This window comes from Aquarana catesbeiana, linkage group LG13, assembly GCF_042186555.1.
Source record: "Aquarana catesbeiana isolate 2022-GZ linkage group LG13, ASM4218655v1, whole genome shotgun sequence".
In the NCBI taxonomy this organism is placed as follows: domain Eukaryota; kingdom Metazoa; phylum Chordata; class Amphibia; order Anura; family Ranidae; genus Aquarana; species Aquarana catesbeiana.
In genome coordinates this window covers 134,583,635-134,603,995 of record NC_133336.1, presented here as the reverse complement: position 1 = coordinate 134,603,995, position 20,361 = coordinate 134,583,635, and the positions used below count along the sequence as shown (strand labels likewise).

The window sequence follows — 20,361 nt, the reverse complement described above, 5'->3', positions numbered from 1 at the left end:
CAGGAAGTATGCGTTAGCTCTGTAAAGTGCAGCGCCAAAAGACGGCGAACCTCCAATAGCTCTAAGTAGGTGATGTCCGATTGGTTATTTGCATGAGCTAGTTCACGCGCCCTTTCCTCATTTTTACTATTGAATATTTTACGTGCCTGTTTAATGGCCGATATATGTACTGTCCCCGCATACATGCCTTGAAGACATCCCACACAACAGGTAGCTCAGCTGATTCAAGATTGTCCTCCCAGTAACCAGAGAAGTGCGGTGCCGCCTGAGAGGACACTGACTCTACCTCCAACCAACCCGGGTTTAACCTCCATGCTCCCGCCCCAACCCGCGAGGACAGACCAAGGTGCACAGATAAGGGTGTATGATCTGAGAGGCCACCAGCAAGATAATTTGCGCCCGTATCAACTGAAGCATTGAATCATTGGCAAATGCCAGATCTATCCGTGAGGAAGATCTGTGTGTTTTTGATAAATAGGAGAAACTCCTGGTGGTTTAATTTTTCCATCTCCACAGCTCTGTCAAAGAAGCCTTGTTTGCCCAGGCAGCTAAATCCACTGATGCCACCCTGGACACGTTGGATGAATCCAAGGCGGTACACAAGATGGCGTTGAAGTCACCTGCTATCAGTAGGGGGAGATGCATGAAAGGAGCCAACATACCCAGCAGATCATACAGCACCTGAATCTGAAATGAGTGAGGAACATAGAGGTTTACCAGCCCCATTTTATGCATATACAATTCAGCAACGACAATTAGGAACCGACCTCCAAGGTCAGATATGACCCCATGAATGGTACAGGGTACCGCCTTGCTGATTAAAATAGTAACTGGCGTATGTGGAGTATGTAGCATGAAACGCACACTGGATCCATGATCTGCGCAAGGACAACACTCTGTTCCCATCTAAGTGCGTCTCCTGTAAGAAGACCACCTGTGGTTTGACCGGTTTCAAGTATTGGAACATCAAGGCTTGGTGGAACTTATCGTTTAAGCCTCTGACGTTCCAAGACACCACATTAACAATTGACCCCGCCATAGTTATATATTAGTAGAACATATAAATCATTATATACCGTAAGCTTTAGCATGTGTGACCAAGAGATCCCAGTATTTGGTGCGTGTACCCAAGTACACGTCACCAGAGGCCCAATATGAAGTAATGCACATTCGTCGAAAAAAGTTCCCAAGTCCCATGTAACCCCCTGCTGCAGTGTTAAGAAAACAAAACAAGAACCCCCCCAAAAAAAAAAACATACACCCAGATTATACCCAAAACTTGTCTCCAAACAGTGAGAAAACGTGACCATAAAAAAGAAGGGGTCAAAACAGAACAGAAAAAAAAAAGGCAAAAAAAGAAAATCCCGAGTCCGTCAGTCTGGAAGACTGTCGCTCCGTGCCTTCAGAGCAGAACCATTGCATTCCCCTTATTGAGAGGAGTAGGACCATTCTGTCCATCAGGAAACAGCCAAGTTCAACAGAATATGCAGGTGAGGACTGTTAAGGTGCAGGTTGTGCTGGGAGTAGACAGATAACTAGCTGTTACCTTGTGCAGTGAGTATCATCTCCCAGCCTCCCCCCATCCTGAGCAGGGGAGGCTGCTGCATATTTTTGACTTGCAAATCCGACCCTTGTTTGTGCTCTTTAGCCAGAGCAGGACCCCCCGGGATGGGCCCTCGCCTGTTGCTTCCCCACTCACCCCCAATAGGTGAACTCCTGTGAGTTATGTTTCCCAGACAGGGACATCTGCTGTGTTTGGGTCACTCTCTTCTCTTTGGGCCATCTGACCGGGGAGTGCCCCCTACGCCGCCAATACATGCATTTTTCCCTCGCCCTCTAGGCGGTTTGTTCTCTACTTGTTTTATGTATTCGATAGGTTTTTGTTTGTTTTGTTGGTTCTTACCTATGCACTTTATCTCCTCAGCACTCAATGTTTTTGGGTCGGTCTGCCACAGGTCTCTCTAGAAATCCTCTGATCCCTGGTGCTATGCTGCCTATTGCACAGCTATGGCTTCCCTGAAGATTTTCTCGTATAACATCCGTGGCTTAAGCTCTCCATCTAAATGCAGTAAGTTGTGGCTTGAAACAGAGACTGGGGACACAAATTTTACTCTTGCAAGAGACGCACTTTTGAACTGACTCGTTCCCCCGGCTTCCTACACACCTATATGACCAGTGGTATCTCAGCAATTCATCCTGACCAAAATCTGGCAGAGTGGCAATTGCGATCCATAAACATTGCCCTTTCGTCCCCCCCTTGACCATTACACAGACTCAGAGGGTAGATTGGTCTTCCTGAAAGGCACCCTGTTTGGACGTAAACTCACCCTCGTGGCCGTATATGCACCAAACACACGGCAGCTGATGTTCTTGGATGGGGTCTTAGACTCACTCAACGTTCCGGGAGGGACAATTGGTCATGGGGGAAGACTTTAACAGTAGCCCTGACACGCAGATAGATACCTGGTCGGGCCGCTCCACACACACACTCCTTTGTGTTTCTCAAACATTTTCAGGAATCCCTGCATACACACCATCTGGGCGACTGCTGGAGAGTGCTTCACCCCACCACAAAAGGATTTTAGCTATTATTCCACCGTTCATAATGTGTACACGCGAATAGACCTCCTGTTGGTGGATCAATATTTTCTTGAGTCACTCTATGGTGCGTCAATCGGATCACTCACCATTTCCTACCATGCACCTATCTCCATCTCCCTCGCCCCCATATCCCCAGAAGCGTGGCAATGGACTTGACGATTAAATGCAAACCTGCTAGATGATGCTGTGGCTCTGAAACAGGTCCGAGACACAATTTCCTTTTATTTCAAGGAAAACTTGTTGGGAGAGATAGGGATGGCGTCTATATGGGAGGGGCACAAAGCCGTGATCCATGGGGAGTTTATTACCCAGGGCTCTAGACTAAAAAAAAGGCACGTGATGGGGAACTACAGTCCCTATTAGTTAAATTGCGGGCAGACACATTTCACACAAGTTTGGTAATAAATGTGGGAGACTCTTAGCCAGGGCCCTTCGACACCGGTCATGTCCAAAGGATTCAAACGCTATCGGGAGCCCAGACTGTGCCGCCCTTTTAAGATTGCTGGAGCTTTTCAGGAATATTACACCCAACTTTACCAACTTCCTGCCACGCTCGCTGGACTAACACCTCTGCAAAAACAGAATGCCTTTCCCACCATTTCGACGAGGCCCTAGCCCCCAAACTAACGACGCCAATTAGCAAACACTTTGATAAGCCTATCTCCATGTCGGAGATTGAATCAGTAATTATAAGACTTGCCCCAAGGTAAGAGCCCGGGCCCTGATGGGTTCACCAATGCCTACTATTGGAAATTTTCTCCCCTCATTACATACTAGTTACATACTTCAATGCTCAGGCTTCGGGCACCCTTCTCCTGAAGGAAGCATTGCTAGCCCATATAACAGTCCTCCCGCAAGAAGGAAAAGACCCTTCTACCCCAGGTAGTTACAGACCGATCTCATTGTTAAATACCGATATTAAGATTTTAGATCTTAGCGAATCAGTTAAAACCCATCATGCCTACGGTAATTCACTCAGACCAAACAGGCTTTATAGCTGGGAGAGAGGCAAGGGATATTCCAATTGCGCCCTACAACTAATCCATTGGGCAAATTTACAACAGGCTGGTTTGTCCTGCCTTCTGCTGTCGGATGCCGAGAAGGCCTTTGACAGGGTGGATTGGACGTATCTTCAGGCAGTGCCGTCTAGATTAGGCCTTGGCAAGAACATGCTTAGCTGGATAGGCCTGTTATACAGTTCACCGGAAGCTCGGGTGAGGGTAAATGGAAAGCTCGCAGACCCCTTCCCTTTACAGAATGGGACGAGACAGGGCTGCCCCCTGTCTCCGCTCATATTTGCCCTTACCCTGGAACCACTGGTAAATATGATCCTGCTAAACCCTAACATTAAAAGGGTTTATGGTGGGTACGACGGAACATAAACTATCAGCGTATGTCAGCGATGACCCGCTGATTTCCCTTCCAAACATTATGGCTGAATTGCGGAGATTTTACTCCCTATCCAATTTTAAAATTAACTAGAACAAGTTGGAAATTCTTCCTCTCCATATTCCCCCTGCCATGTGCTCCCAACTGCAGGCTTCTTTCTCATTAACATGGTGTAGTTCTTCCTTGAAATACTTAGGTGTCTTACTCCCAGCTGTATTTACAAAATTATATGCCTGCAACTATGCCCGTTTGCTCTCCACAATTAAAGCCGACTTGCTGAGATGGGACGAGTCAGTATCCTAAAGAAGAATGTTCTGTCAAGAGTCCTCTTCCATCTTCAGATGGTGCCCATTTCACTACCCAGGTCTTTTTTCTCAACCCTCAATAGCCTGTTTTTAAAGCTCATCTGGCATGGTGCGAGCCCCCATCTAGCCTTATGCACCCTCATACAGCGCCCCAATCGATTGGGAGGCCTTTGGGTCCCTTCCATGCTGAGATATTATGAGGCAATTGCTTTACAACGGATCTTAGATTGGCAACATCACACCACCACCAAATCTTGGGTTTGCCTTGAGAGATTTTTGGCTGGCCGTAACCTGTCTCATGCTCCATGGCTCCCCTGGGATTGGCCTCTCAGACTTTGTGTCTCTCATCTCTGCTCATGTGCTATGGGTGTGGGACACCTTAAATGCTCAGGGGCAGCTGTCGCCACCTGTGTCCCCGCTGGCACCCTTAGGAGGCTTCCCATGGTTCATTCCAGGGGAACACCTCTATTTTCGCACATGGGCAAGGGACAGTGAGGCACGATACGGAAGGTTCATACAAGAGCAAGGCCTGGTCTCTCTGGACTGGCTTCGCTCTCAGTTTGGCTGCTTCCCGATGGACGAGTGGCGCTACAGACAGCTACATCACTTTGTTCAAAGCTTACCTCATACCATTCGGCCCCAGTCCTCCCTGACTCCATTTGAGAAATTATGCATGGATGCGGAACCTGTTCCCCATTCTATCTCAGTGGTTTATGGAATGCTGCAGTTGGCTGAGTCTCAGAGTAGGCCGGTTTATATACGGGAGTGGGAGAGAGACCTGCAGCATACGTTCACAGTACTCGGTATAGCCTTACCCACAAGAGCTCTGTGGACCCCGAAGATGCAAGAAAATAGCTTTAAGTTGATGACCAGGTGGTACAGAGTTCCGGCCGCGTTGGCTAGCATTTACACAGCAGTTTCTGATGCCTGTTGGAAAGGCTGTGGGCTCCGGGGTACCTAGCTACATATATGGTGGGAGTGCCCGCTGTTTAGGCCCTTTAGGCAGGATATCAGAGCTCAAGTGAAGGTTATACTGGACATAGATATGAATGACTCCCCATAGGAGTTTCTACTTCACGTGCCATCCATGCCTCTTAGCATATATTCCAGTGTATTGGAAGTCGCCTCATGTTCCTGGAAGATCTGACTGGATTAGACTGGTTAATAATTTCATGGTAGTGGAGGAATGGATGGCAAAGGATAGTTATGAAAACGGTTATAGTATATGGGCCACCTGAATACATTACAACACTAATAGGTCATCAGTGCCATAGCCAACTACCTCTAAAGATTCTTTATGCCTTGGTCAGTAGTACCGGAGATCTAAACTAACGTTCTCATGTAATTCAGTTGGAGGCAGAGGCCTGCATGTTACGGACCCCCGAAATATTTGTTTTAGCACTATTCATAAATCTAGATAAAGTGCTAGAGGTTTCTTCCAGTGTTTTCAGTGTTTATAGGGCCCTTGCCCTCTACTGCCGTTTTTTCTCATCTTGAATCCCTTTTCTTGCCTTCTCCTTACATCTTCTATATCCCATTTCACCCTTTACTCCTTTCCCCATGCCATAGACGGCACATGGCGCTTAGAGTCGCTCATGGGTACGTAACCCCGATATGGTACTCTGGTTTTTATTACACCCCCCCCCCCCATGTTATATGGTTTACAAAAGTTGGAATCATCTACTGCTTATGTCTGTATGTACCAAAGGCTTTTCTGAATCTAATATTGTAGACCGGTGATGCATGGTTCACTACCCTTTGTTATACGTCCCCCCCTTTATCTATTGTATGTCAAACCTCTTTTTGAAAATTGAAATAAAAAAGGATATTAAAAGAAAATAAAAAATAATAAATCACAACAGAAACTAGCCAAATTACCCTGATCAAAAGTTTACATACCCTGGTGATTTTGGCCCGATAACATGCGCACAAATTGACAATCAGCAGTGTTCAAACTGTAATCAAGAAGTGGAAAATGAGGGGTTCTGTTGAAACCAAACCACGGTCAGGTAGACCAACTAACATATCAGCCACAACTGCCATGAAAATTGTTCAGGATGCAAAGAAAAACCCACAAAACAACTTCAGGTGAAATACAGGGCTTTCTGAATACTGAAAAATGTGGTGTGGCCGTTTCAAGATGCACAATAAGGAGGCACTTAAAGAAAGATGGGCTGCATGGTCGAGTTATAGTGCTAAAATCTTGTGAGCCACAAATGGGTTAATGCCTTCAGTGTGAATAAATGAACCTAATTCAGCTGCACACACTAACCACGTTCCATACCGTGTATATGCCAAAAATAAATAAATATATGTGTATGCGCTAAAGGCTATAAATACGTGAAGAATATAATAAATCTATACAATATTAAAAATTATTATAAATTATAAACCGTGTCACACACCTGTGAAGAAAGTGACTATAATCCACAATTGAATATATGAAAAATGGTAACATGCACCATGCAAAAAAAATGTGAGAAAAAAAAAAAATCCTTTAAATGATTAAAAAAATATATAAGTGCTACTTGATAAATAAAGTGTCCGAAACCAATTCATACAAATGAATATATCTCAGTCCAAGCCATTCATAAGAGTATATAAATCAAAGTGCACAATAGTGTCCAAACAAATAGCAGGCAATCCTCATGCTGTTTTTTTTGAAAAAGTGCTAAATATTCCTCATGCTCTTCTTATGAGATGTGCACATTAAGGCATGCTGCAGTGCTCTCCAGTGACCCCCAATGGATAATGCGCTCACCTTAGAGCGTGTGACACAGTAGCTAAACAGTGTCAAAACACGCATTAGAGCCACTCCAGGGCTCACACAGGGTATGCTGGTGATGATCTGTATCTCGCTCAAATGGTGACATATGAAAGAAAGGAGACTCATAGCATAATACCGCCAGGAATTTATTTGAAAAGCCCTAAAAACAATCCCATTAGGAGGGTACTCACAATGCTTGGGTGCGTCAGTGCACCATCCTATCCAAAACATGCAATACAGATGAATCCTGTGGCGTGCGGTGCGGTGTTCAATCCTCTGCCTGTCTGTGTGTAGTAAGCTCCGTCCTGCCCCTCCCCTACGCGTCTTCGGCACAGGGTATACGTGCCTTCATCTGGGGGATCCCCCAGATGAAGGCACGTATACCCTGTGCCGAAGACGCGTAGGGGAGGGGCAGGACGGAGCTTACTACACACAGACAGGCAGAGGATTGAACACCGCACCGCACGCCACAGGATTCATCTGTATTGCATGTTTTGGATAGGATGGTGCACTGACGCACCCAAGCATTGTGAGTACCCTCCTGGAGGGATTGTTTTTAGGGCTTTTCAAATAAATTCCTGGCGGTATTATGCTATGAGTCTCCTTTCTTTCATATATGTCACCATTTGAGCGAGATACAGATCATCACCAGCATACCCTGTGTGAGCCCTGGAGTGGCTCTAATGCGTGTTTTGACACCGTTTAGCTACTGTGTCACACGCTCTAAGGTGAGCGCATTATCCATTGGGGGTCACTGGAGAGCACTGCAGCATGCCTTAATGTGCACATCTCATAAGAAGAGCATGAGGAATATTTAGCACTTTTTCAAAAAAACCGGCATGAGGATTGCCTGCTATTTGTTTGGACACTATTGTGCACTTTGATTTATATACTCTTATGAATGGCTTGGACTGAGATATATTCATTTGTATGAATTGGTTTCGGACACTTTATTTATCAAGTAGCACTTATATATTTTTTTAATCATTTAAAGGATTTTTTTTTTTTTTTTTTTCCCCCTCACATTTTTTTGCATGGTGCAGGTTACCATTTTTCATATATTCAATTGTGGATTATAGTCACTTTCTTCACAGGTGCATGGTTGAGTTGCCAGAAGAAAGTCATTACTATGCAAATGCCACAAAGTATCCCTCTTATAATACGCCAAACAGCACAGTGACAAGCTTTAAACCTTCTGGCCCAAAGTCATTTGGAGTGATGAGACCAAAATTGAGCTTTTTGGCCACAACCATAAATGCTACATTTGGAGAGGAGTCAAGGCCTATGATGAAAGGTACAGAGGTGGACCGCTGATGTTTTGGGGATGTGTGAGCTACAAAGGCACAGGAAATTTGGTCAAAGTTGATGGCAAGATGAATGCAGTAGATCAAAAAATATTGGAGGAACATTTGCATTCATCAGCCAGGAAGCTGTGCATGGGACGTTCTTGGACTTACCAACATGACAATGATCCAAAACACAGAGGCCAAGTCAACCCGTCATTGGCTACAGCAAAATAAAGTGAAGGTTCTGGAGTGGCCATCTCAGTCTCCTGACCTCCATATCATTGAGCCACACTGAGGAGATCTCAAAACGTGCAGTTCACGCAAGACAGGCCAAGAATTTACAGGAACTGGAGGCTTTTTGCCAAGAGGAATGGGCAGCTTTACCATCGAAGATAAAGAGCCTCATCCACAAATACCACAAAAGACTTCAAGCTGCCATTGATGTTAAAGGGGGCAATACATGGCATGTAAACTTTTGATCAGGGTCATTTGGCTAGTTTCTGTTGTGATTATGATTTAAAAAGAGTAAACACAGTTGATTGATAATAAATGGCTTCAGCCAAACACTAACCATGAGTGAAAGAAAAGTTTGTGTTATCATTCATATTCTCTGAAAAATGGCCAAGAAAATCATAAAATTCTGCCAGGGTATGTAAACTTATGAGCACAACTGTAGATATCTGTATAGTAAAATATGATCCAACAAATCATCCACGCTTGATTATCAACGCGCTTCCTCAGGACACTGGGTAGGTGCTGATGGACCTTTCATCACAATACAAGGGGACCCCACACATCACAGACTAGGACTCAAGACAATCTGGCCGGGGACCCAGTTATGCTGTTAAGCATGGTCAATATATGTGTATGATCCCCCCATTTGGGGGTAAACAGTGAAGCATATACAGCCTCCAACGAGACCATGACTCCTGCTGAATCCAACAAGAATTAGTTATATGCACAGGTTAGAGCACACGGATGGAAATAAAAAGGGACTAATCAAAAACAGATATCAGGAGTATAGTGCGCGTCTCTCTAGAGTAGTACTCTTGCGATATATTCAGAGTTAGCACTCAATTGGTGAAAAGGCCCTACAACAGGATATAAAGTATTTCTCGTTTTAGGGGTTTCGCTGGTAGAGCCTAGCCCATATACCCTCTATAGGGTGAAATCACTTTTACTCCCAAGTCTGAATAGTACAGGTGTCCTTGCAGCATATCTGCAGATTATCTAAGGAACAGTCTTTTGTAGGGACTTTACCAATGCCTGGTTATAAGTACCATAAAGGTTCAGGTCTCAGCCTTGGCATTCCCGGTTTTGTACCTTTATATAGGGGTCACGCAAAATACTTTTAGATCCTGTCTCCCGTCATGGTATCTGGTTCTTTGGCAGCCCCCCCCCCCCCACAGGTCTGAGGTTTTTTTTTTTGTTTTTTTTTTGCCTATTCTCTGTTGAGGATGCCTCCACTCTTGTGGGTAAGCGCTTTGGACATCCTATGGCATGGGTTCTCAACCTGTGGCCCTCCAACTGTTGCAGAACTACAAGTCCCATCAAGCCTTTGGGAGTCACGATTGTAACTGTCAGCCTTGCGATGCATCATGGGATTTGTAGTTCTGCAACAGCTGCAGGACCACAGGGTGAGCACCCATGTCCTATGGTAATTTATTGGCTTGCGTGTCCCTCGATGGATAAGGAATTTGCCATACTTGCCATAAAATTCCTTTCCTAGATTCCTACTAAAGAACACATCCTTCCCACCATGTGTTTGGCCACTGTTTATGCTTGCTAGAACAGAAGCATGGCTGGTATGGCAGGGGTTATTTAGGCCCTAGGGTCTTGCCTACATTTATTTTTTCTAAATTTTGCCTAGTGTTCATTCCATTTTATAGGTGCATTATATCACCCATGGTAGTATATTGGATCCAATGCCCCTAAAAAGTGCCTAAAAAGGGGCTTTAAAAGTTTAATTATTACAATAATGGAATGCAACAAAAACCCCAATTCACAAAACAGTTAATAATGTGCCCCCACAGAAATAATTATAAGATGCAATCAATCTCCATTAAATAGCACCTCCCCCCCCACAATAACATAGCAGACCTATATACCGTGCCTTGAAAAAGTATTCACCCCCTTGGCATTTTTCGAGTTTTGTTGCCTCACAACCTGCAGCTAAATGAGGAGGGTGCAGATCAGCTGGGAACGAAGATGGCCAAAACGTCAGAGGGGTTTTTAAACTAGGCGATGGGGTGGGGGGTCCATAGGTAGAGATGGTCAGCACGGAACATATTCCAGAGGGTAGTATTGGGGGCATTAGTGGTAGGTTTACCAAAGCACATAAACCCAAGTATAGTAGCAAGTCCTAGTTGCAATCTCAGAACAACCAATAAGAGGATATGTGACCGGTCTAAACTATGTGGCATGTTCACCAATGCCAGGAGCCTGGCGGACAAGATGGGTGAACAAGAGATACTGTTGTACTAAGAGGATTTGGATTTTGTGGGAATTTCAGAGACCTGGTTCAACAGCTCTCATGATTGGCTGGCAAACATTCAAGGGTATACCCTTTATCGCAAGGATAGAGAGGATAAAAAAGGGGGGAGGGGTATGCCTATATATCAAGAATAATGTACAAGTGAATGTGAGAGAGGACATCACTAAAGGGAGCTAGGGAGGAGGTGGAATCCTTATGGGTAGAGCTCCAAAGGGATGAAGCCAAGGGAAAAATAATACTGGGAGTATGCTATAGGCCCCCTAGCCTGAGGGAGGAAGGGGAGACAGATATCTTATCACAGTTTGGATTAGCAGCAAGGGTGGGAAGTGTTATCATAATAGGGGATTTTAACTATCCAGACAGACTGGGCGGAGGGAACCACGCATTCATCTAAGGCTCGCCAGTTCCTAAATGTCTTGCAGGACAATTTTATGGGTCAGATGGTAGACGCACCAACTAGAAAGAAAACGATACTGGATCTACTGATTACCAACAATACAGACCTGAACACGGATGTGGAAATACGGGGCAATTTAGGCAACAGTGATCACAGGTCAATTGGCTTCTGTATAAATCACACAAATAGGAAACATAAAAGGGGAATACAAAGACACCGAATTTCAAAAGAGCCAACTTCCCTAAACTACAAACCTTGCTAGAAGGCATAAATTGGGATAAAAGCTTAGGAACAAAGAACACGGAGGAGAGATGGGTTTGCTTTAAGAGCATATTAAATAAGGGCATTAGCCAATGCATCCCATTATAAATAATACATTTAAAAGAACGAACAAAAGTCCTGGATGGCTTGAGTCCAATGTAAAAATACATATAAAAGCAAAGGAGAGGGCCTTCAAAAAATATGAGGTTGAGGGATCATCATCAGCATTCAGACTTTATAAAGACTGCAACAAGAAATGTAAGGGTGCAATAAGGAAGGCCAAGATAGAACATGAAGGACACATAGCGGAGGAGAGCAAAAAGAAATAAATCAAGAAATTCTTTAAGTATGTAAACAGTAAAAAAGGGAGGACAGACCATATTGGCCCCATAAAGAATGAGGAAGGACATCTGGTTACAAAGGATGGGGAGATGGCAAAGGTATTGAATTTATTCTTCTCCTCAGTCTTCACGAGGGAATCGGGGAGCTTCAGTAACAAAAACTGCAGTGTTTATCCTCATGACACATCACAGGAAGCACCTCCATGGTTAACAGAGGACAGAATTAAATTAGACTTGGGAAACTTAACATTAATAAATCACCGGGACCAGATGGCTTACACCTGAGGGTACTTAGGGAACACAGTCAAGTAATTGCCAGACCATTGTTCCTAATTTTTACTGACAGTCTACTGATTGGAATTGTACCAGCTGATTGAAGAAAAGCCAATGTAGCACCAATATTTAAAAAGGGCCCAAAATACATCCCTGGGAATTACAGACCAGTTGGCCTAACATCAATAGTATGTAAACTCTTGGAGGAAATGATAAAGGAACTATACACAAGATTTTAGTAATGAGAATGGTATCATTAGCAGTAAATCAGCATTGATTCGTGAAGAATCATTCTTGCCAAACCAATCTATTAACCTTCTATGAGGAGGCGAGTTCCCATCTAGATAAAGGAAGGCCTGTAGACGTGGTGTATCTGGATTTTGCAAAAGCATTTGACACACAGTTCCCCATAAACGTTTACTGTACAAAGTAAAGTCCGTTGGCATGGACCATAGGGTGAGTACATGGATTGAAAACTGGCTACAAGGGCGAGTTCAGAGGGTGGTGATAAAAGGGGAGTACTTGGAATGGTCAGGGGTGGGTAGCGGGGTCCCCCAGGGTTCTGTGCTGGGACCAATCATATTTAATTTGTTCATAAACAACCTGGAGGATGGGGTAAACAGTTCAATCTCTGTATCTGTGGATGATACTAAGCTAAGCAGGGCAATAACTCTGCAGGATTTGGAAACCTTGCAAAAAGATCTGAACAAATGGTGTGGGCAACTACATGGCAAATGAGGTTCAATGTAGAAAAATGTAAAATAATGCATTTGGGTGGCAAAAATATGAATGCAATCTATACACTGGGGGCACAAACTCTGGGGGAATCTAGGATGGAAAAGGACCTGGGGGTCCTAGTAGAGGAGTATGCTGTCCAGTTCTGGGCAACAGTCCTCAGGAAGGATGTACTGGAAATGGAGCGAGTACAAAGAAGGGCAACAAAGCTAATAGAAGGGCCTGGAGAATATTAGTTATGAGGAAAGGTTGCGAGCACTGAACTTTTTCTCTCTGGAGAAGAGACGCTTGAGAGGGGATACGATTTCAATATACAAATACTATACTGGTGATCCCACAATAGGGATAAAACTTTTTTAGGGCGTTTAACAAGACTCATGGCCACTCATTAAAGTTAGAAGAAAATAGGTTTAACCTTAAACTACGTAGAGGGTTCTTTACTGCAATAGCGGCAAGGATGTGGAATTCCCTTCCACAGGCGGTGGTCTCAGCAGGGGGCATTGATAGTTTCAAGAAAATATTAGATAAGCACCTGAACGACCACATCATACAGGGATATACAATGTAATACTGACATATAATCACACACACACAGGTTGGACTTGATAGACTTGTGTCTTTTTTCAACCTCACCTACTATGTAACATGGATTGTTTGAGGATTTGCATCATTTAATTTACAGAACATGCCCACAACTTTGAAGGTTTTTTTTTTTTTTTTATTGTGAAGCAAACAAATAGGAAAAAAATAACAGAAAAAGTCAACGTGTATAACTATTCACCCCCCTAAAGTCAATACTTTGTAAAGCCACTTTTTGCAGCCATCACAGCTCCAAGTCGCTTTGGATAAGTCTATGAGCTTGCCACATCTTACCACTGGGATTTTTGCCCATTCCTCCTTGCAAAACTGCTCCAGCTCCTTCAAGTTGGATGGTTTGTGCTTGTGAACAGCAATCCAAGTCTGACCACAAATTTTCTAATGGATTGAGGTCTGGGCTTTGACCAGGCCATTCCAACACATTTACACGTTTCCCCTTAAACCACCTAAGTGTTGCTTTAGCAGTGTGTTTGGGAAAGTGTAAATTTTAGTCTTAGGACTAAAATGACATTTTAGTTTTAGTCCCATTTTAGTCTTCTGCAATTGTTTTAGTCGTATTTAGTCGACTAAATCTCCAGTAAATTTTAGTCGACTAAAATCTCCAGTACATTTCAGTAATTGCAATTTAGTTTTAGTCAGTCTTAGGACTAAAATGGCTTTTAGTTTTAGTATTCATTTAGTTGACTAAAATGTTTTATAAAACAAATGTTAGTGGAGCGCAGTGCAGGAAAAAAAGTCAATTTCAAAATATAGGGACTCAGATGTCCAAAATGAAGAATGGCAAGTTCCCTCGTGATGGAAAAGGAAATAAATTCTCCAGTGGTAAGTCAGTGACAATATCCTCCACCACAGACAGATGCGTTTACCGGATCAGGTGGACCTCTTATTATAGGTCAGAGACGCATATATCCACTGAGAGATGAAGGCACACTCCCATGCAAACTGTGGGGGTCCCCAATCCAACACCATGAAACACCGATCCAGCAGTGAGATGCAGCAGTATTGGTTCCCAAAGCGGCAATAATAATGTGGAGACACAACGGTCCCAAAAAAAGAAAAAAATGCTCTAAGTGTATTCCGTAGGTTTATTCAAGTAAATAAAAAGCATAAAATATGGCGCTAACAAGCGCACGCAATAAAAATATCAATGAAACGTTTCAAAGGATAAAAAGGCATGTTCTCATGCAAACAGCTGAGAGATGGCAGCGGGTGATGTGCATAGTATAAGCTCCTTCCCTGTACGCAGCGTTACATCCAATAGGACTAAAACTAAATGTTTTAGTCGACTAAATTAACACTGGTTTGGGGTCATTGTCCTGCTGGAAGGTGAACCTCAGTCCTAGCCTCAAAGTACACACAGAGTGGTACAGGTTTTGCTCAAGAATATCCCTGTATTTAGCACCATCCATCTTTCCCTCAACCCTGACCAGTTCCTCAGTCCCGACTGCTAAAAAACATCCCCACAGCATGATGCTGCCAACACCATGTTTCACTGTGGGGATGGTGTTTGGGTGATATGATGTGTTGGGTTAGCACCAGACATAGAGTTTTCTTTGATGGCCAAAAAGTTCCATTTTAGTCTCATCAGACCAGAGCACCTTCCGCCATACATTTTGGGAGTCTTCCACATGCCTTTTCGCAAACTCAAAACGTGCCATTTTGTTTTTTGCTGAAATTAATGGCTTTCTTCTGGCCACTCTGCCATAAAGCCCAACTCTATGGAGCGTACGGCTTATTGACGTCCTATGTACAGATACTCCAGTCTCTGCTGTGGAACTCTGCAGCTCCTCCAGGGTTACCTTAGGTCTCTTTGCTGCTTCTCCGATTAATGCCCTCCTTGTCCGATCCATAAGTTTTGGTGTGCGGCAGTCTCTTGGCAGGTTTGTGGTTGTGCCCTTACTTGTTTGGAGAGTTCCTTGCTCTTCATGGCAGTGTTTGGTTAGTGGTGCCTCTTGCTTAGGAAAGGCCTCTGGGGCCTTTCAAAAAAAGGTGTTTATATGTAATGACAGATCATGTGACAGTAAGATTGCACACAGGTGGACATCATTTCACTAATTATGTGACTTCTGAAGGTAATTGCACCAGAGCTTTTTATGGGCTTCGTAACAAAGGAGGTGTATACATACGCACATGCCAATTATCAGTTTTTTATTTCTGAAAAATAGTTATGTATATAGCTTTCTAATTTTACTTCACCAACTTAGACTATTGTGTTCCGATCCATCAGATATAATGCAGATTTAAAAAAAAAAAAAAAAAAAAAAAAAAAAAAAAAAAAGAAGAACTAAAAGGCTGTAATATAACAAAATAGGTAAAAAGCCAGAGGGGTGAATACTTTTGCAAGGCACTGTACACCCGGGAGACGGCTACAGCAGTTGTCCCAATTAGAGCGCTATGAAATTGCACTGGTTGTCAGAGACCTCTTTAACCAGCTTCAAGATGGCACCAGACTTCAAAGAAATTCTGTTCAGCTGGCTGAAATATGGCATGCTCATACGCACCTGCGCACCTCAATACTAGTGGTGGCCAATGCCATTAGTGGTTACCCCCTGGGACCAGTACTACAGTAAAAGGGAGTATGTTACATGTCAGTTCAAAGTGCACAGTCAGTACACGCTTAGCTTTGACTGGCTGGGGTGCTCCCACGTCACACCAGTAGGTTATCCATCTTGGGTCGGATTTCTGGTGCCCACCTTTATAGAGCTTAATTTGGGACAATAAGTGAGCCAAATACACAGAAGCCATAAAAACTACTCAGGATATGGAAATTATTTTTTTTAAGCAAAGACTGTGGATGCTTTTTTCTATGAACCTGTCGTCAGTGATAAAACTAGCAATACTGCCAAAGTGCAAACACTGTGGGGCCTGCAAGGATATTTCATAATCCTCAAAACAACCTCTGAAGGCCTAAGTTCTACTTAGTCCAGTGTGAGCCTCTACTGGCCACTGATCTCTCGTTTTTCCCTCATATAAAACTCACCAGAAACACCTTTGCAAAACTCTTCACATTCTGCTTCATACATAAAGTTATTTCCATTTCCATGACATCCTCCATAAGTAAAGCCCATACACTTCTGAGAGACAGGATCATAGTACCAGCGGGAGAATGATGCTCGACATGAACCAGTCTCTGGCATCTCTACACAACGGGCTGTAGAGGGATGGCAATAGACAAAGAAGTGTTATTACATTTTATATTGAAATTACATTCTGTGTATCAATAGCCATACAAAGTGTCATCAGATGAATCTGAGGAGTTTGAGCAAAAAAAGTAAATCAGCCCCCTTGGCTGTTTACCAGAATAGACTACATTGTTTTCTTCACCAGTGATTTGAACTTCCCTACTGCATCCAAAATAAAACATTGGTAGACTTCTACTTTAAACTGTCATGCTCTCCAGGTACCAATGTAAACAGCGAGGTTCTAATGCAAATTGTGACTATCCAAAAATAGGATTTTTAGAACAGCTTACCTGTAAATTCCTTTTCTTGAAGTACATCATGGAACAAAGAGCCTTTAGTAATTAATGGGTTATAGCCTACCGTCAGGTGTTGACACTGGTAAACCCTAATTAAGGGAGTTTACTCCCCTATATAACCCCTCCTCCTTCCAGGAGCACATCAGTTTTTGTAGCAAAGCAATAAACTTGTATCCCAAAAAAGGAGGGGAGGGACCTCTGTGTCACATGATGTACTCCAAGAAAAGGATTTTACAGGTAAGCGGTTATAAAAACCCTATTTTCTTTATCATACATCATGGGACACAGAGCCTTAAGTAATTACTTATGGGACGTCCCATAGCAATGCCAAATGAGGGGTGGGAGAAAACAACCCGCAGGGTACACCCAGACTTGAGGATTTAAACTGGTGCTTGCAGCACACTGCACCCGAAGGCAATATCCTCATACCTCCTTACATCCACCTGATAAAATTTTGTGAATGTATGCACTGAAGACCAAGTTGTGGCCCTACAGATCTAAGCCATGGAGGCCTGATGACGCACTGCCAAAGAAGCACTAACCGACCTGGTAGAATGCGCCTTAACTTGAAAACGGGGGAATTTTACCCCTTAAATCATAAGTTTGAATTATCACTTGCCGAATCCACTTTGCAACAGTGGATTTCGACGCTGCCTGTCCCTTCTTAGGACCCTCCGGCAGAATAAATAAGAGATCAGTCTTACGAATCTGAGCAGTTTTCTTTAAATAAATAGATTTTCACTGCTCTCACCACATCAAGACAATGTTGTGACTTTTCTTCCCTGGAACATGGTTTTGGAAAAAATTGATGGCAGGACAATATCCTGGTTCAGGTGAAAACCTGAAATTACTTTTGGCAAAAAGCCTGGACAAGGACGTAACACCACTCTGTCCTCATGAAAAATCAAATATGGCTCTTTACAAGAAAGAGCAGCCAATTCTGAAACCCTCCTTGTTGAGGATATAGAAACCAAAAATACCAACTTCCTTGTCAGAGGGACTAGGGGAATCTGGTGTATTGGTTCAAATGGCTGTTTTTGTAACAGACAAAACGAAGTTCAAATCCCAAGGGTTCAGGGGAGGTTTGACGGGCGGATTAAGCCGCCTCACCCCTTGTATAAAGTCCCGGACTTAAGAATGAGTAGCAAGTGGTCTTTGAAATAAGACCGATAAAGCTGAGACTTGGCCTTTAATAGTACTTAAGGCCAATTTCATTTCTGTCCCTAATTGTAGAAAGGCAAGAGTTCTGCCTATGATATATCTCCAAGGGTGCCAACACCAGGAAATGTAAACCTTCCAGACTCTATTAGTTCTGGAAGCTGGTCTCCTAGTATTAATCAGGGTAGAGATAACTGACCCAGAAAGCCCACGTTTCTTTAGAATGTGGGTTTCAGTAGCCAAGCCATTCAATTTAGGGACCGTAAGGAAGGATGGAATATCGGTCCCTGAGAGAGCAGATCTGGCCGTAGTGAGAGGGACCATGGGCCCTCCACTGCCATCTTTACAATTTCTGTGTACCATGACCTCCTGGGCCATGCTGGTGCTACCAGAATTGTCGGCTTGCTTTCCAGCTTGATCCTGCAAAGAAGTCGAGGCAGCAACTGAATAGGGGGGGAAATGCATAGATCAGTGAAAACTGATCCCATGGGGTCACTAACGCATCCGTTCCACATGCGAATGGATCCCTTGTTCAGGCCACAAAAATTGACCAACTTCGTGTTGAACCTGGATGCTAGAAGATCCATGTCCAGAGTCCCCCATCTTTGACAAACAGCCCAAAATATGTCGGGGTGAAGAGACCATTCCCCTGGGAATAACTGCTGGCGACTTAATTAGTCTGCCTGCCAATTCTCTACTCCCGAATGAATCTTGCAGAAAGGCATGGAACATACCTTTCTGCCCAAGTTAGAATATGGTTCACCTCTCTCTGCGCTGAGAGACTTTTGGTGCCTCCTTGGTTATTGATATAGGCCAGAGCTGTAGCATTGTCGGATTGAATCCTGACAGGACAATCCTGTAACCTGAAAGTCCAGGCCTTTAGAGCCAGGCGTACTGCCCGAATCTCTAGGATATTGATGGGCAAGCTTCTTTCGGTACTTGACCACTGTCCTTGGATAGTTGTCTTTTCTAGTACTGCTCCCCAGCCTAAAAGGCTGGCATCAGTTGTTACCACTTTCCAGATGACTGGTCTGAAGGATCTTCCCTTCAGCAGATTTTGGGTTAATAACCAAGTGAGGCTTTGGGCCACTCTTGGGGACAGCCGCATTGGCAAGTCTAAAGCTTGAATTGTTTTGTTCCAAGCAGACAGGATACGGTTTGCAACAGTCTTGAATGGAAATGGGCATAGGGAACTGCTTTGAATGAAGCTACCATGGTTCCTAGCAACCTCATGCAGAGGCGAATGGCGGGATTGCCATTTGACCTGACCCTCTGCACCAGTTCTCCTATGGAGTTTTTTTGCCTGAGGCAAGAACACCCTTTCCTGGGCTGTATCTATGATCAGACCCAAGTACTCCAGCCTTAGCGGTATTAAAGGAAGATTTCTCTAGGTTGAGAATCCAACCCAAACTTTTCAGATAGTTGGTTGTAGTGCGTACACTTTGCTCCAGACTAGTCGCTGATTGATCTAGAAGTAATAGATCGTCTAGGCACGCTACAATTGTTATGCCCTGTGCCCTTAACCTGGCTAGAGGTTTAGATCTAGAATGGGTCTGACATCTCCACTTGGCTTTGGTACCATAAAAAAGGTTTGAATAAAATCCCAGACCTTGCTCTTTTGTGGGTATCTGTATGATCACCCCTTGAGATATTAATCTGTCTAGTGCCTGAAAACAGACACTGTTTTTTCTCTGGTTCTTTGGGAACGCTTGACCTCAAGAAGCGTGATGGTGGAAAGTCCTGGAATTCTAGCTTGTACCCCAGCGTTACCGTGGAGATGACCCATCTGCCCTGAATTTCCTGTTTCCAGACTTCTGAAAATTTCAGAAGTCTTCCCCCCACCTTGGAGAGGGGGGGTTGCCTCTTCATGATGAGCCTTTAGGATTCTGTTTTGCAGAGTTCCTACCCCAGGGCTTCTTTTGAGCCTGGGTCTGACCCAGAGTTCTTCCTCTAGAATCTGACGGTGGAGGCCGTCGCCACTGCCTAGAGGCGGAAGCCCCTGGCGCAGGGGAAAGTGTCAGTTTAAATGCAGGGCGTTTATATTTTCTTTTGACTGGTAAAAAAGGTACTTTTCCCAGCAGAAATTGTCTTGATATATTTATCCAAGTCTTCTCCCAATAGCCACCGCTCCCCATGAAAGGGGAACCCAGTTAGGAGGTTTTTACATGGTGTTTCAGCTGACCAGTTTTTCAACCACAGGATTCTGCGCATATGTACAAGCATAAGCATGAGGCGGGATGCCTGGTGAATAGAGTCTTTGATGGCATCTATGGCAAAAC

The 20,361-nt window shown here is 43.9% G+C and overlaps 1 protein-coding gene across 1 annotated transcript in view; it reads right to left on the bottom strand.

Annotated features, from left to right (window-relative positions):
* SPINT1 (serine peptidase inhibitor, Kunitz type 1) overlaps positions 1–20,361 on the bottom strand; it is a 109,797-nt gene that overhangs the window by 12,258 nt on the left and 77,178 nt on the right. Inside the window, exon 8 of the mRNA XM_073608902.1 lies at positions 16,427–16,597. Within this exon, the coding sequence (XP_073465003.1) occupies positions 16,427–16,597 (171 nt within the window). The remainder of the gene's footprint in view (positions 1–16,426; positions 16,598–20,361) is intronic.